Source organism: Canis lupus, chromosome 15 (genome assembly GCF_003254725.2).
Source record: "Canis lupus dingo isolate Sandy chromosome 15, ASM325472v2, whole genome shotgun sequence".
Lineage (NCBI taxonomy): Eukaryota > Metazoa > Chordata > Mammalia > Carnivora > Canidae > Canis > Canis lupus.
The window spans coordinates 36,589,380-36,606,477 of NC_064257.1; the positions used below are offsets into that span (position 1 = coordinate 36,589,380).

The following is a 17,098-nucleotide window of genomic DNA, read 5'->3' on the forward strand; positions in this document are numbered from 1 at the left end:
TGGCGCCTGCCTTTGGCCCAGGGTGCGATCCTGGAGACCCGGGATCGAATCCCACGTCGGGCTCCCGGTGCATGGAGCCTGCTTCTCCCTCTCCCTCTGCCTGTGTCTCTGCCTCTCTCTCTCTATCTGTGTGTGACTATCATAAATAAATAAAAATTTATAAAAAAAAAAATAAAAAAAAATAAAAAGGACTTTTGATTTCTATCCATCCTTTCCTGAAGGTAGGTGGGATTGATGCAAGCATCAGTTCTAGCCCAGATATGCTGGAGGCTGGAGCGGAGAATGTCTGCTATGGGTAGATAAGGAATTTGAGACCTACTGCCTCAGTTACGTAAAACTGAGGAAGAGAGCATCTCTGGTTGATAAAAGGCAAACCGTGCTCTTCAAGAGCAGGTACAGCATCTTAGTCACACTCACAGATACTCATTGTAAGAAAAACTTGAAAACCTCTGTATTTTTAGCCATTTATTCCATAAATATTTATTGAGTATCAATATGGTCTTTGCTCTAACGAAGCTGACATTCTGGTGGTAGAGAGTGAACTACTAAACAGAATACCCAGATAGTGAGTAAGGTGTTACACAGAGAACTGAAAGAAGATACTGAGCGGGGCAACATTAGGTGGCCAAGGGAGGTCTCCTGAAGGGGTGGCATTGAAGTTGCTGTCTGTCGGCCAGAAGAAGTCATTAGCCAGAGTTCAGGGACTTTAGGTTTCCAGGCAAGAATATTTGTGTGGAAGCCTTGAGGCAAATACAGGGCTGATACATTTAAGGAATGGAAGAAGGTCAGTGAGGCTGGAAAATTAGAGTGTGAGGAGGAAAATGGGGAGAGACCAGGTAGGAAGAGATTTGAAAGGCAGGTTAAGGAGTTTGCAGTTTATTCTAGGGATGATTGGAAGCCATCAAAAAATTTTAAATGAGAGAGTCATGATCTGATTTGCCTTTTGTAAAGGTCATCCTACATGTGAAGCATTGAATGTAGGGGAGTAGGGTTGGAAATGGGACAACCAGTTAGGAGGCTGCTGTTAATCGTGGTTCTGTAGGGTTTGGATTAGTGTGCTGGTAGCAGTGGTAGATAAAGGGGATCCCCTCTGATGTTTATGTTAGGCTTGGAGTTGAAAGAACTTATGGTAGATGGCAGGGAGGGAGAAAAGAAATCAAGGATGATTCTGGATTTTTATCTTGAGAAACTGAGTGGATGATGCCTTTACAGATGTGAGGAAGAGTGTCGAGTCAGGTTCGGATGACCTGATGTTTGAGACCTGGACTCCTTTTGGGGAGACTTTGTTGTGAGACTTTGGGCAAATTATTTTGTGCGTTTTATGAACGTTCCCCATCTATGAGAGAAGAGGTTTAGACATCCTTTATAATGTCTCTTCTGCATTTAGTGTTTTCTGAGCTATGGGTTGATTCTAATTAAAGATATTCTGTGAAAGTGCAAGAGTAGGTTTTATTAAGGGGCAATAGTAAGGGCAAGTAAGCCATGACGGGAGGCCAAGACTGGCTGGTGTTCCTAAGCTTCCTCTGTCCCCTCTGTTCTCTGGAGGAGAACACCATTCTGGTTGAGTTCCTTGAAGCCTTTTTGAACTCCTTTTAAGCTGTTAGATGCATGTAGAAAATGATGAGAGGTGAATCTAAGTCTTATCATGTTTATAGCATTTAATTCAACATATAAAGTGCTTACTAAGTGTTGAATGGGACTGGAAAGTCAGCTCTGAGCTCTATTAAATTAAAACTTTTTTTTCTTTCTCTAATAGCAAAAACAGACATGTGTCAGTTTAAATTCTACATCTATGTATTTGGTAAGTGGAGGCCTAAATCACACTGTTAATATTTGGGATTTAAAATCAAAAAGAGTTCATCGATCTCTTAAGGTAAGCAACTTGTTTTTTCTTAAATCCTTATAAGTAAAAAAGTATCTGAGGATGTTTAGTTACCAGACTTTTAATTTTGAGCTTTTATGATAAAAATAAGATGTTTCAGAATTGAAGTGAGATTTGTTAGGGAAAATAAAGATGCTATTTAGTCAGAATTTTTTTTTTTTTGGTCTATTTTTGCCTCCATGTATGTCACTAATGCATATTGTTTGTGTTTAAAACTTTTCCCTAATTTTTTCACTTAGTTCCATTCTTTTTGAGTTAATCACTTCCTTAATTTTTTCTTAAGTGTGAATTGTCATCAGAGATCTTTTTTTGAAATCTCTTTGAAAATAATGAGAGTGGTTTTGGGATGGATGTAATAGACCTACTAATCAAAGTTGGGCATTGACTTCTTAGTTCTCTAATGTATTTGGTTGCTGCTATTTCTGTTATTTTTGTGTGTATATGTTTTCATTTTGGTCATGAAATATTTTCTAAAATAATTTACTATTTACAATTAGTGTTTCTTTAAATACTTAGCGTTTTTACAGTTTTAGAAAATAAAAATAGTCATCACATGAAAGCTTCTGCATTATGATCTTTTTGGAATTCTGCTTCTACTATTATGTATATTTAATATTTGGACACTGATCTTTAAGTTTATTTTTCATTTTCATAGGTCTTTTTAAAAAAATTTTAATATGAAAAATTCTAAACATTGATATATATACCTACGTACACATATTCATTGTCTGACTTTGATGATTAGCTCATGACCAAGATTATTTTATATGTGCTCTTATCTACTCTCTAATCAGATTATTATATAATCTCACCCTTAGATTAGTTTGAAGCAAATACTAGACATCATTATCATTTTGTTAATGTCAAATGTCGTGGAGTTAATTCTTACTAGGGAAATTGTATATAAAAGAGAATTTCTTTTAGTTAAACAGAAGTGTAATCCTGTAATTGCTGTTTAAACTCTTACCTTTGGAAGTTCATTATTTCAGATATTAGCTAAACTTTGAAGAGTCTTAAGGAAAATTGAAGAGTTGCCAATAATGAGAATAGTTAGCTTTTATTGAGTTCTTTGGTATACCAGCCACTGTGCTTAACATATGTTTATTCTGTGTGCCACAAGAATTCTGCAAAGCAGAATATACCTGTGGAGGAACTCGTTATACCTGTGGAGGAACTCTGGTTCAGGGATGTTAAAAAACTTGTTCTATGTAAAACAACTAGTAATGACAAAGATGAGATGCAAACTCAGATATTATCCATGTTTAAGCTTTTAAATTATGAAAATTAAAGCTATTTAGAGGGGTATACCTACTATGAACAGAGAATACAGAAATTGAGAAGAGATTAGAAGTCTGTGGCCACTTTTGTCGCATGTTCTCACTTTAGGAGCATCACTTACCCCTGTACTTTTACGGCATGGCAAAATTCTCTTATTTTTCCATCCTCAGTTTTCCCAGTTACTCCAGATCGTTTTATCTTCTTTCTTACTGGTTGCAACTCCTAGAGTACTTCATTTCTTTATTCATTCAGTTAGTAAGTATTTGATTGACTGATTGTGATAGTAGGAAATCTAATCTTTCACCTTTGGGTCTCTTCTCTGCGGTCCTCTTCCTGGGAACAGTTTCTGGCACTTGGTAGGTGCTTATTGCATATTTACTGGATGACTTATTTTTCCACAGTCAAAATAAGGACGATGCTTGCCTCTTTATAAAGTCATACAAATTGTATTGGACCCCGTGTTCTTAATTTTCCAAATGGGAACAATGCACTAAATGTCCACTGTCTTTTTTTTTTCTTCTCATCAGACGTTTTTTTTCCTCAGGATAGCAGTTATTTCATTGACTTAGGAAGGGAATAAAGTGTAAAGATACCTCCAGACATACTAGTAATCATAAAAAATTATGATTACAAGGGGAATATTATAGCTACTGTTTTTGATACTACATTAATCTAATTATTAGATACACAAGTTAGTTTGTTTATACAACAGCAGAGGGGCACCTGGGTGGCTAAGTGGTTGAACACCTGCCTTCGGCTCAGGGCATGATCCCAAGGTCCTGGGATCAAGTCCCGCATGGGGTTCTCCATGTGGTTCTCCGCAGGGAGCCTACTTCTTTCTCTGCCTGTGTCTCTGCCTCTCCTTGTGGGTCTCTCATGAATAAATAAATAAAATCTTTAAGAAAAAAAAAAGAAAAGATAAAACAACAGACTGTTAAAAACTATACTCCTAGCCCTGATCACTTTTCTATGCTCCTGCTAGGTATCTCTAGTTTGATGTTGGAAAATACAGTTTGTTTAAAACCGGTTTTGTTTCCTCAAAGTGAATTCCCCTTTGTATTGGGAGACAGCCTAGTACCCTGAGAGGGAAATAGGCTTTGGAGTTTGGCCTGGAATTGAATCCTAGATCTGCTTCTTAGTAGTGATGTGAGCTTGCACAGATTTCTTAGCCTTTCTGTGCCTCAAGTAGTTAACTAATCCATAAAAAGAGAAAAGTGACCTTGCCTCTCAAGATTCTTCTGAGGACTAATAAGAATTCCTAATGTTCCCAGAATCAGTAGGTATTCAGAAAGTGGAAACAGCTACCTTATCTCTAAGTCATGCCTTGCTTGTTCTGGCTTTGGGGCTTTTTTTTTCCTCTCTCTCTGGTTTTGCGTGTCTAGTTTCTTTCCTCTTCCCCTACTTATCACTCATTTTTTCTTTTAAGGTTGAACTCAAGTTTTATGTCTTCCCCACTGCTTCTTCTGTCAACTCAGGTCACCGTGATGCCTCTTTCCTAGGACACTTCCCCTCCCCTACTCATCTAGCATTCCTTCTGCCAATTTCATGTTAATTTAAATGTCCGGTCTTCCTAGTCTTCCTCATTGAACAGTGATACCCTGGAGGCCAGGGACTCTCCTAATAGTTAACTTGCAGTAAAGGTTACTTGTCAGTGGAAGGTAGACGTAATGCCGTCTAGAAAATTACCTTTCCTTTTTGTCTCTTGTTTCAGAGTACCTGATCATTATTACGATGATAACACCAAGTCTCTGTTCCCTGAGAAGGCTTGGTGTTGAACAAATAGTTTCCTACTCATTTGAGTAATTTTTTTTAAGGTTATTTGAGGAAAATGTTAAAGCAGATATTAGATTTACAAATACATAATATTTTACAATAAATGAAATTTACAAACATGTAAATAAATGTAAGGTGTGAAGGTTATGTGGCAGTGTACTTACTTTCATTTCTTTCAGGATCATAAAGATGAAGTAACTTGTGTCACATATAATTGGAATGATTGCTACATTGCTTCTGGATCTCTCAGTGGCGAAATTATTTTGCACAGTGTAACCACTAATTTATCTAGTACTCCTTTTGGTCACGGCAGTAACCAGGTACAGTATGTATTTATTCAAATCAGAATTGATAAGGTAGATTTTGGATTACCTTACATAAGTAAATGAATTTTTAGTTTTCAAAATTAAGTACTTTAAATTTGCATTTGGCTTGCTTGAAAAACTTAGAGCTAGCTATTTTTTAATGGTATTATTTAAAAATGTTCAAATAACAAGCTAATTCATACTAGATTATGTTGTTTATATGAGTTCAGTTATGCCATTGAAAAGTCATATGCTCCTAGAATATAACTGTATATAACAAAACACAAACAGTTGTTGGTAGGGTGAATCTGAAATGTGGATATTAATCTTTCTATGACATCACAGTTATCATAGCTCAAACTATGTCAGCTACAAGACAGATACTTCAGTTCATAAATTCTGTTTGGTGGACATGGATAGTTGAGTGTGTTTAGGCACAGGATAAATTGAGCTTTGATTTTTGTGTAAGTATATGATAGTCAAAGAGCCAAAGCTTATTTATGATGTACTTTCAGGTTAATATAGAAATAGGGAAACTTTATGAGGGAAAATTATTCAAGTAACTTTTTTCTTTATAAAACATTACTCTGTAGAATTTGTTAAAGAATAAATGCAGTTACTCAAGATATGTAACTCTTGGCCAGCTTTCCATGAAATTATCTACAGAAATTTCCAGTGAGGTGCAATCTCTTTTAATCCTTACTTTTTATTGTAATCACTTTGGCCATAACTATTATTAGATAAAATATGGGAGCTCTTCACTTTTGAAAAGCAGTTTTCGGAATCATTATTTGAATAGTATGTAGTATTTAAGGAAAATTTAATGGATATTAAATGATACAGAAAAAAGTCTTCTCAAGTTTCATGTATTGGGGGAATAAAAAATATAAAAATGATATTGGTAATTGATATAAAAACAATCTTATGGTGATTCAGAACAGTGAGAGAATTATCTGGGAATAAAATAGGGAAAATTGAAAGGGAGGATTTCATCTTTGTCTAATGCTTAAATGATTTTTATTTTGTTTTATTTTTACTACAGTATAAATTGACTTCTTTGCTAATTACTTGATTCTAATTTATATTCAGGTTAGCTCTTTACATTCCCACTTTATAGCTGGAACCATGTCTTATTTCTTTGTCCTCAACCATTATATGGAAAAGATCTAATAAATATGTGAATGGATTTAGAGAGGACAAAGATCTTAATAGGCTAGTACAGAACTTTGGGAAAAGGATATTTTATATGTAGGAAATCACATGAAGAAAAACAAGGACTAAGGAAGGTTTTTATATAGGGCCAATGTGAAAAAAGATTGGAAAGGAAAGTATGGACATAGTGTTGATGTGGAACTCTGAATGCCAGACCAAAGATTCAGCTTTTATTTTGGAAGGCAGTTGAGGAGCTAATCAGAGTTTTTGATTAGTTGAATGTCAGAAACCCTAGAACCTTGAACTGAAAGAACGCCTTTACAGGTAATTTCACTTTCTGTATTTTATGGATGTGGAAAGTGATTTGCCGTAGAGAATGTATTAATATAGTCCTAAACAAAGGAGGTAATATTTTTTGTCATTCTTTGTTTGGTTATTTGTATTTTGATAATGAGACATAAAACCTTAAGCCCATAGACATTGGAACTAATGTGAAAAAATCTTACTGTTCACATATCTTGCTTTTTAAGGAAATTAATTTTCTTTCTTTCCTTTTTTTTTTTTTTTTTAAAGATTTTTGATATATTAGAAGCATGACACATTTAGATTTAGAGGTCCTGGGCTGACTTTTTAGTAATATAAAAGTTAGGCCAGATACCTACCATGTATATTCTTACATTTCAGTTTTTATTGTATCTTGTGAGAGAGTTTTGTTGTTGTTTTTTTGTTTGTTTGTTTGTTTTTTAGTTAAAACCAGATATGAAGGAATAGTTTTGAAAACATTAGGTTAAGTTATTGCTCTTGGCTTTATTATGTGTAAAGTATTTAGATTTCTAAAATTGAGATATAACTTGCATAAAAAGGCGCATACATCTTAATTATACAGCTTAATGAATTTTTATATCTACATATACCTGCATAACTACCAGGATCAAGGTATAGAACATTTTTGGCACATCAGAGGACTCCCTCTTAACCCTTTCTAGGCACTACATCTATTTCTTAGAATAGGATATGTCTGGTTTCTTTTAGTCTTCATTATGTTTGCTTTGATGCATGAAGTAGTGGTTCATATTGTTTTACTACTGTGTAGTTTTCCATTGTGTGTATATGTCACAGTTTGTTGATGGACATGTATTTTGTTTCTAGTTTTTAGCTGTTACAATAAAGCTGCTGTGAATATTCTTATGAATGTCTTTTTGTGGACATATATTTTCACTTGTCTTGACTAAATATTCAAAAATGGATTTTGCTTAGATCTTAGTGTAGGCATCATGCTTTACTAAAAAAAAGCCAAAAAGTTCTCTAAAGTGCTTGTGCCATTTTACACTTCTACCAGCAATGTTTGTGAGATTCACTTGGGTCACATTTTTGCTAATACCAAGAATTGCTTATCTTGTTAATTATAACAATTTTGATGGTTGTGTAGTGGTATCTTATGGTTTTAATTTTTACATTTCTGCATGTTGGATAAGTTGGGTGTTTTCTCATATGACTTCTTTTGTGAAATGACTGATAAAGTCTGTTCTTGTGACAAAATACTTGTGTTTCTTCTGATAGATTTATACTTTATTATATATTCTGGATGGAGTAATTTTTTGTATATGCATGTTGTATATATCTTCTTTTAGCCTACAACTGGCCTTTTAACTCTAATGCCTTTTTAAAAGAATGAACAGAAGTTCTTAGATTTAATGAAATCTAGTCTCGTATATCGCTTTCGTTTATGGATGCTGCTTTTTGCGTCTTGAAAAAATCTTGCTTGCCCCAAGGTCTTAAAAATAGTGCCCTTTTTTTTCCTTTTAGGTAAAACTTTATTGTTTTACCATTCCCATTTATGTCTATTATAATCCATTTCAAATTAATTTTTGTGTATGGTGTGAGATAGAGGTTTCAGTTTTCCATACAGGTATGTAATTATGTCAGTATTATGTATTGCAAAAGACCATCTTGTTGCCACTGGGTGACTATAGGTAATGAGAGGTTTGGAGAGCATTTCAGCAAAGGTACCACTACCACCTTTGTAGAATTCTTACTACCATTTCTTGTGTTTCAAGCACTATGAATATTGCTTTACATTACATTTTCTAATTTAATCTTTGCTACTCACTTGTGATATGTATGTTATTTTCATTTTACACATGAGGACTTTTAGATTGCAAGACTTTTGACTATTTTGAAGATCTGTTCTGTAAGAGTAGTACCACTGTTTTTATTGGGATCTCTTTCTAGCTCAGGAACAGCTGAATGTATAAAGATTTGAGAATCCAAAGCTTCTGGGAACTTTGCAGTATTCTCTTGTTACTTTCAGCATATTTTGAAATCCTGTGTGACAAATAGGTCACTGTATTGTTGGCTTTCAAAGGATTTTCATTGATTATTTGCATAGCAAAACTGAATTTAAATTATCTTCTGGTTGAGGAAAACAGTAATGCTCTAGGCTTTCTCTTGTGCAAGGTTACCTGAGATTTTCCTGTGTCTGCTGCCCCTGCTAGCACAGGTCAGAGTCTCTATAGGGTCTTTGGTATCATTCTGTATCCCAGGTCCCACATTTATTTGGAGAGCTAGCTGTGCAAACTTGGGCGAGTTACTAAACTCTTGAGCCTCCTTTTCTTTATCTGTCGAATGAGAATGAGAATATACTTTCAGTAGAGTCCTGTTTTTGTTTGTTATGAGGGCTAAACGAGATGCTGAGAGTATTTAGCATCGGTGCTAACATTTGGTAAGAGATCAGGGAACTTCAGTGTGGGCTTTTAATGAGTAATCATGTTAAATCATTAAAGTAACTTCTGTGATTCACTTTCCCAAACTGCTTTGAGTATATTTAGTGTATTCCCTCCAAATCCCTGCTGTTTGCCAGGTATAACTTGACCTCAGTAATCATGTTGCATGTGTTAGACTGACTTAGGAGAAGGAGAGCATTAAAGAAAGTGAAGAAATTGAACTGGAGTATTTTAATTTTTCCGCTTTCCTCGGAACATATATTTGTATATTTTTTTGTGTACTGTATTATTTTTTGTATACTATATTATTTCATTTTCCTTAGCTTTCTTTTTGTGAGGAAAGTCATAGTTTTCATAATTCTCCATACTTATTATTTCCCTTTTATGAGTATTATAATTGAAATTATTGGAGTGATTGTTTTGTTTTTTCCTATAAATTATTTTGTTATGCAGTATTTTATCTATTGGTTACTAGAAACGTAGAATTGCTACTTGAGTGTTCATTTAGATTTCTCAAAATTCATTTACGATTTTAAATATATTAAATATTCATTTCTTAAATTTAATCAATGTTCATAAAAATTTAAGTCTGCCAGAAAATGGGCATAATTTTTATGTTGGTCAGTTACTATAGGTAGGGTCTAGGTGTTGGGAAAAATAGTAGATAGGGCACATCGAATGATTAAACATTTTAATTTTTGTTTCTATGAACAATCAAGAATTTGAAATATTTAAAAATCACCAAATTGATTTCTTAGCAAAAGTGACAAAAACCTGGAGTGTCATTGAATCAGCATTATAATACTGAATTTCATATTGGAAGTGAAATTCCCTGAATATATTTAGATCTTAACTTTGGAGTGTCTGAACTGAATTGAAGCTGTTAGTTTTATGTGGAACACTGCAGGGGGGAAAAGAGCCTTACTGCCTCTGCAGAACTGCGGGGGCCGACAGACTTCCTAGATTACAATTGTATGTTGCCCTTTGGCAGGTTCAGCAGTGTGGGCTCACAAATAGGTTAACCTGTGCTGCCTTTCCCAAACTGCAGCCCTTTCAAAGCAGTTACAGAGTGGATCTATTTTATGGATTCCTTAGACTTAAAAATGATCCTAAATGCAGCAGGTTATTTGTGAGATTTTAAATAATAGTCTATTTTAAAAAAGAAATACAATGTATTTCAGTATGTGTTAAATGAGTTTATTTTATTCAATGTAATTTTTTGACATTTTAGGTATAGATTTTGTAAGTATTAGTAAGCATGTTTGGTATAGAGTCTGGTGAGTGTAAATAATTAGTAGTTACACTTAAAAATAATTATTATCTTATCAAGAATGAGTTTAATTTTAATTGGGTTAGCTTGTTTGTCTTGTTATATCTTTACCCATATAATTTTACCACTCAGAGGGTTTGGCTGACTACAAAGCTTTATTTCTAGAATGGTGGTCTCCTTGATGTTACACAGGAACATTTATTTGTTTGCATAATAATATGTCCTCCATGTATTTTTTTAGTATTTGTGTATATTTGTCTAGTCTATATAGTATGTTTTTTGAACAGTTTTATAATTGACATGTTGGCATAAAATAAACTTCTATATCTTTAATGTAGATACTTTTTAAAAGCTTTTTTTTTTTTTTTTTCATTCTATATCTGTCTTCCAAATTTTCTGTAATGGGAAGAATGTTTTCTTGCAATGTTTCTATAGTTCTATCTTCCCTCCATGCAGTTAATAACCATTCTGTCGATCTAGTCTTGTTTTCTGCCTTTTTTACAGGAGGGTTCCATCCCATTTTATTAGGTGAGAATCCCATTTTATTAGTATTCATAACCATAATTTTTTTTAAAGATTTACATATTTATCTTAGTGCACACAAGTAAGGGGGAGAGGGAGAATGGGAGAATCTTAAGCGGATGCCACACCCAGTGTGGAGCCCAACGTGGGCTTGATCCCACAACCCTGAGATCGTGACCTGAGCTGAAATCAAGAGTCAGATGCTCAACCTACTGAGCCACCCAGGTGCCCCCATAACCATAATTTTTTAATGGCTCTATAATATTCCATTGTTCAAATGCCACAGTTTAAACATTTCTGTGTTTTAGGTATTTTCCAAAATTTTATAATCACAAAGAGTACCATACATTAATATTGTTTCCATAAGTATGTGTTTTCTGCTTTTTGATTTTTCTCTGAGATAAATTCTCTTTTGATGTAACTCAGTAGCAGGGTCACTTTTTTTTCCCCTTGAGGAACTTCAGTGTTGTTACTCCCATCATTTTTGGTCTCCAATGTCTGATGGTAATTTAAGTATTTTTTCCTCAGAAGTCACTTGTTTTTTTTTTCCCTAGGTGTCCAAAGGATATTTTTTTTTCTTCTATAAAGTCCAGTAATTTTATTAGACTGTGTCTTGGTATTGGTCATTCTGTATTATCATTCATGAGGACTTGGGGTTCTCATTTTATGCATAGTTTCAGATCTTTTCTTTCAAGGAAGTTTTTTCAAATTCCTTTTCATATTTGTTATTTTCCTTATGTTTGTTTTTTCTTTACTAGATCTTCACTGATTTATTACTTTGAAATCATTTTAACTTTTTCCTTATTTTCGATTTTCAAAAATTCTCTCCTTTTTGCCTGTCTCTAAGATCTTATCTATTGTGTTTATTAATTCTTATATTCTTTTTAAATTGACCTTCATTTTTGAAGAGGCTTTTAAAATTTCTAATTCTTTGCTGAGTTCTGACATTTCTAAGTTTTCTAATTCTGATTTATATTGTTTGGTAGTGTCTTGTATCATTTTATTTTCTTTTTGGTCATCTCTTGAGAATGCCTTTCTTCTTGTTCTCTTTGTCCTTCTCATAATAACTTCGTAGCTAGTTTCCCTGAATTTCTACACAGAGATGGGGCTCAGGGTATCTTTTCTAGCCTTACAAGAGCTCCCTCTTGTTTTGATTTAGTTTTGTTTTTGTTTTAATGGTGACTCATTTCCTGAGGTTGCCCAACTTTGTTCCACTCACTCACTTGCAGGTGAACTTCTGCTCTCCTCAGCTTTGTTGACTCCATCCTACTCAGGTTTGCTCCCACTCCTACCAGTGTCTCCTTAGTGTGGTGCCCTGACTTGGGAGGAAGGCGTCTCGACTGCTCAGTTTGGGGAGTTTATTGCAGCTAAACTTCTCTAGCTCTTCATACCTTTCTGCAGACCTCTGTATAGTTCCACCAATGCAGCAAATAATCCTGGTTTCAGCTGATGTTGTCAAATTGGCCACCATGCTTTTTTTTTTTTTTTTTTTTTTAATATATCTATTGGCTACTTGGGGCTTTTCCTGTTCTCATATCTGTCCAGGCTCCCTGTTACTTCCTGCTGTTTCCTTTAGCATAGATACTAACACTGTGAAGGACTTGTGGCTGCTAATTGTTTGACTTACTAACATGACTTACTAACATGACTCAGGGGGATATCTGATCATCTGATTTTGTTGTAAATGTTCATGGGATTTTAGTTTTGCTGTCTGTAACACTCACACACTCACACTCACACACACACTCAGACATTTACACTCATTGCACTAGGGATTCCCAACACCAAGTTTAGTGATTCATTGGGACTACTACAACTCAGCATATAATCATACACGTGGCTATGATTTATTACAGTGAAAGGGTAAAAGCAGAATCAGTAAAGAGAAAAGGTGCCTGGGGTGAAGCCCCAAGGAAACCCAGTATAGAATTCGAAGGATCCTCTCTCAGTGGAGAGGATGTACTTAATTTCCCCAGCATCAAATTGTGACAACATGTATGAAACGCTTCTACCAAGGAAGCTCATTAGAGACTCATTGCCCAGGGTTTTTATTGGAGGCTAGTTAGTTACATAGGCACCCTCTATCGAAATTCCAGACTCCCAGAAGGAGAGCAGGTATTCAGGCATGGTTCAGCCATAAGCCATATATTTTACACAAACAGTGTAGGCACAGTGAGCCACTTTTATCAGTGAGTGGCTCTTACCACTTAGGGTAGTGGGAATTCTCCCCAAATCCTAAGTTCCCAGACACCAGCCAAGGGCCAACCTTGAAAAATAGGACTTTGTAAGGATAGGCAGTTCAGGCTTACTTGTTGTCTTTTCTGTGTGCGTGTTCATACAAACACAAATATATGTAGGGGAATTCAGAGACATATTCAGAAACTCTGCCACCACCATAACAACTAACTTTTCAGGGACACCTGGGTGGCTCAGAGGTTGAGCGTCTGCCTTTGACTCAGGGCGGTGATCCTGGAATTCTGGGATCGAGTCCCAAATCAGGGTCCTGCAGAGAGCCTTTTTCTCCCTCTGCCTGTGTCTCTGCCTCTCTCTGTGTCTCTCATAAATAAATAAGTAAATCTTAAAAAAAAAAAGAAAAACAACTTTTCAGTCTTCAAGTGAAAAGGATTTTAAGTAAGACAAATATGTTCAGATTTCTAGTTTTGAAGAGGTTACTGCTGCATTAATGTGAAGGATGGATAGTAAGCCACTGAGAATGGAAGTGGGGCATACATCTGGTGACAGTTGATTAGTGCTTGAAGTAAGACACTGCAAATTAAGAGGGAAAGGATGGAGTTGAGGGGAAACTATATATTTATGCACATATGTCTGTGTGTACATGTGTAGTATCTATTGTATGTACGTAGTTGCATGTATAGTGTCTAGCATATATATGTATATATACATGTGTATATGCATACACACATATATTACAGAATATAAAGCTATAATAAAATATGAATGTACAGTCTTATCTCTGTGAAGGTAAGGCTTTTCTAAGTATAAGAACAAAGTCATAAGTTAGGGGGGCAGATTTGATAAATTTAAGTACATAAAAACCAAAAATCTGGCAAAAAAGCAATATATAAAAAAAATTAACAAAATTGAAAGAAAAATGGGGAAATAGATATACTTATGAGAGCATTAGTATCCTTATTATAGTAAGATCAATTGCAAATTAGGGTTTAAAAAAATCGTAATAGCCCAATAGAAAATAAACTAAGTAGATTAATATGCAATTCACAAAAGAAGGAAGACAGATGGTCACTTAGCATTTTTCAACCAAGAACCTTTAAATCATGAACAACAGTGAAATACAAATTCCTTCATAAATTAGCAGTTAGGGTACTTGGAAATTGGAAATAACCTATATGTCCAATGTTGGATTATTTAGATAAGTTGATATGCTCATACATTCATTACTATCCAGCTGTTAAAATCATGTAGAAAATATTAGTGACAATGCTAACTTTATAATAATAAAGTGTGATTCCAGGTTTTCTGTTTATACTTACTGGATACACACAAACATACATTCATGCAGAAGAGTATTTAAACAATAAAATGAAGACTTACAACAAAATTAAATGTTAACTAGTTTTTTTATAGGTGGTAGGATTATGGATAGTTTTCTCTCTCTTTTTTGTTTATGTATTTTGTTTTTTTATTTCACACATTTATAGCAGGGGCTGACAAACTATGACCCAATAGCTGACCATTATAATTATAAATAAAGTTTTATTGGAACACAGCCAAACTCATTTATACTGCTTTTGCATACAACAGCATAAAATATTTACTACCTGGTCCCTCAAGAAAAAGTTTGTCAACCCTTGATCTATAGTGAGTGATGTATTTTTTATATTTAGAAACATGTATTTCTTCACAAGCACATGCCATTCTTACATAATAATAATGTATCGTAAGAAAAAATGGCATTGCGCTTATAGGGATTTTTTAAGATAATGTTCTTGTAAGTATTTTTTTTCTTAGAAATAGCTTGAATTTGGAACTAGGTAGGGGCCTAATAAGTGCTGCTGATACTAACATGTATTAGTACTTATTTTAAATATAATTTAGTAGATTAATACTTCATTTATCCAGGTCATTGGATACTCTCTTAATGCTAATCTAAAGACATGATGATTTAATCGCTGTAGAAAGGTCAGAAATATATCAGAGAGAGGGGAGCCATTTAAAGAAATTAGTTTGCTACTTAAGGGTCTTATTAAAAATATGTATGAAGTATGGTCAAATGGGTACATAAACAATGATGATTGAGTCATGAACCTGTGAGAAGAGTGGCAATTACTACTATGTACATGGCCCTGTGCATAGATTGCTTAATCCTTAGAACAACTTTGATTGGAAAACAAGAGCATTTTCTGTTTTGTAGATGAGAACACTGAGGTTTGGAGAGTTTAAGTAATTTACCCAAGACCCTACAGAGTTTGGCCAAGACCCTGCTTGAACCTAGGTTATCTGAGAGGAAGGTTTATGGTTGTCATTAGCCTTTTTTTTCTTTTCTTAAAGCGTTGCCATATAGATCCACAAAATATGAGGCAATATTTGGAATTTAGGTTTTGACTTAATCGAGAAATGCATTTTTAGCTATTTATAAGGTTTTGTTATATGAAGTAATAGGCTCCCAGTTCCTTGCTATATTCTAATAGATTCTGGATTATCATATTCCAGTAGGAATCCTGTGGATAAGAGGTTGAATATTATGTACTTAGAGAATCTATGAGATCTGTTTTATGGTGTTAGGGTTTTTTTTCTTTTAAGTAAATTCTGCTTGTGTATTTAATCCAGATTTAGATTATATGAAGGACCATAAATATATGAACTCTAGTGTGCTGCAAAGTTTTTTTTAAAAATTAATGTTTTGATAGGTTGACACATGACTCTATAGACATTGCAATTTACTAAGGATCTCTTTCTTTCTTTCTTTCTTTCTTTCTTTCTTTCTTTCTTTCTTTCTTTCTTTCTCTCTCTCTCTCTCTCTCTCTCTCTCTCTCTCTTCTCTCCTCTCCTCTCCTCTCCTCTCCTCTCCTCTCCTCTTCTCTCCTTTCCTTTCTTCTTTTCTTTCTTCTTTTTTTTTTCCTGAGAGAGAGAGAGAGAGAGAGAGAGAGAAAGAGAGAGAGCGCTTGGGGGTGGAGGGAGGGGCAGAGGTAGAGAGAGGGAGAGAATCTCTCCACGTTTAATATGGAGCCCCTGATGCAAGGCTTGATCTCATGACCCTGAGATCATGATCTGAGCGTAAATTAAGAGTCAGATGCTTGGGCATCCTAAGTGGCTCAGCAGTTTCGCGCTGTTTTCAGCCAGGGCGTGACCCTGGAGACCCGGGATCGAGTCCCACATCGGGCTCCCTGTGAGGAGCCTACTTCTCCCTCTGCCTGTGTCTCTCATGAATAAATAAATAAAATCTTTAAAAAAAATGAGTAAAATTAAAAAATAAGAGTCAGATGCTTAACCAACTGAGCCACCCACATGCCTTCTATGTCTTTTATATAGTCAAGGTCTCAGTAGTTTATTTTCCTTGAGTATAGACCAGAGGAAAGATTTGTCTTTTGGAGTAGATATACTTTTGCTTAACAGAAATGCAAAATATAAACCAATGTTTTCTCCTTGTACTCTAACCATATGAAAATGAGGAGCCAAATTTATGCATGCCCATAGTAATTATCTTACCTTAGGGTGTCTGGTAACAAATAGTCCTTTTGTTTCCTCAGGGAGAATTCGTTTTGTATTACTCCTAAATATTTTTGTTGTTAAAGGCTGACAGGTATTATTTTGAAACATCTTAGAAATAGGTAGTATATGAGTTTTTAATCTATAGAAGCTAGTGGTTTCTATGTGGTTTCTAGTGGTATAGAGAAGCTTTTGGACTATAATAGATAAAACTAGATAGAAAAAACAAAAACAAAAAAACCTTTCAGATTTGACTTTTATTCTGTGCCAGGTCTGTCTGGTACCTATATGTCTAGCTACTATATGCCTACTAGAGCCTGATTCATAATTTTATCTGGTACTATAACTTAACTCTTTGAAGATGTCTTATAACCAGTTTCCCAGTCTGCAGGTTCTACTATTAATTTCTATAGTTATATTACTGTTTCTGTGCAGGAAAAATTATCTTAAATGTAAAATACTTAATCCCTCAGCTCAGTAAATTACAGTATCAGTACAAGTTTGA

At 34.6% G+C, this 17,098-nt stretch overlaps 1 protein-coding gene across 6 annotated transcripts in view; it reads left to right on the forward strand.

Annotated features, from left to right (window-relative positions):
- NEDD1 (NEDD1 gamma-tubulin ring complex targeting factor) overlaps window positions 1–17,098 on the forward strand; it is a 47,264-nt gene that overhangs the window by 5,511 nt on the left and 24,655 nt on the right. For all 6 annotated transcript variants that reach the window (XR_003133033.3, XM_035699227.2, XM_025438974.3 and 3 more), the window contains 2 exons: window positions 1,757–1,873; window positions 5,113–5,253. Coding sequence is in view for 5 of the 6 variants with exons in the window: in XM_035699227.2 (XP_035555120.1) it covers window positions 1,757–1,873; window positions 5,113–5,253 (258 nt within the window). In the remaining variant the exon portion in view is untranslated. The remainder of the gene's footprint in view (window positions 1–1,756; window positions 1,874–5,112; window positions 5,254–17,098) is intronic.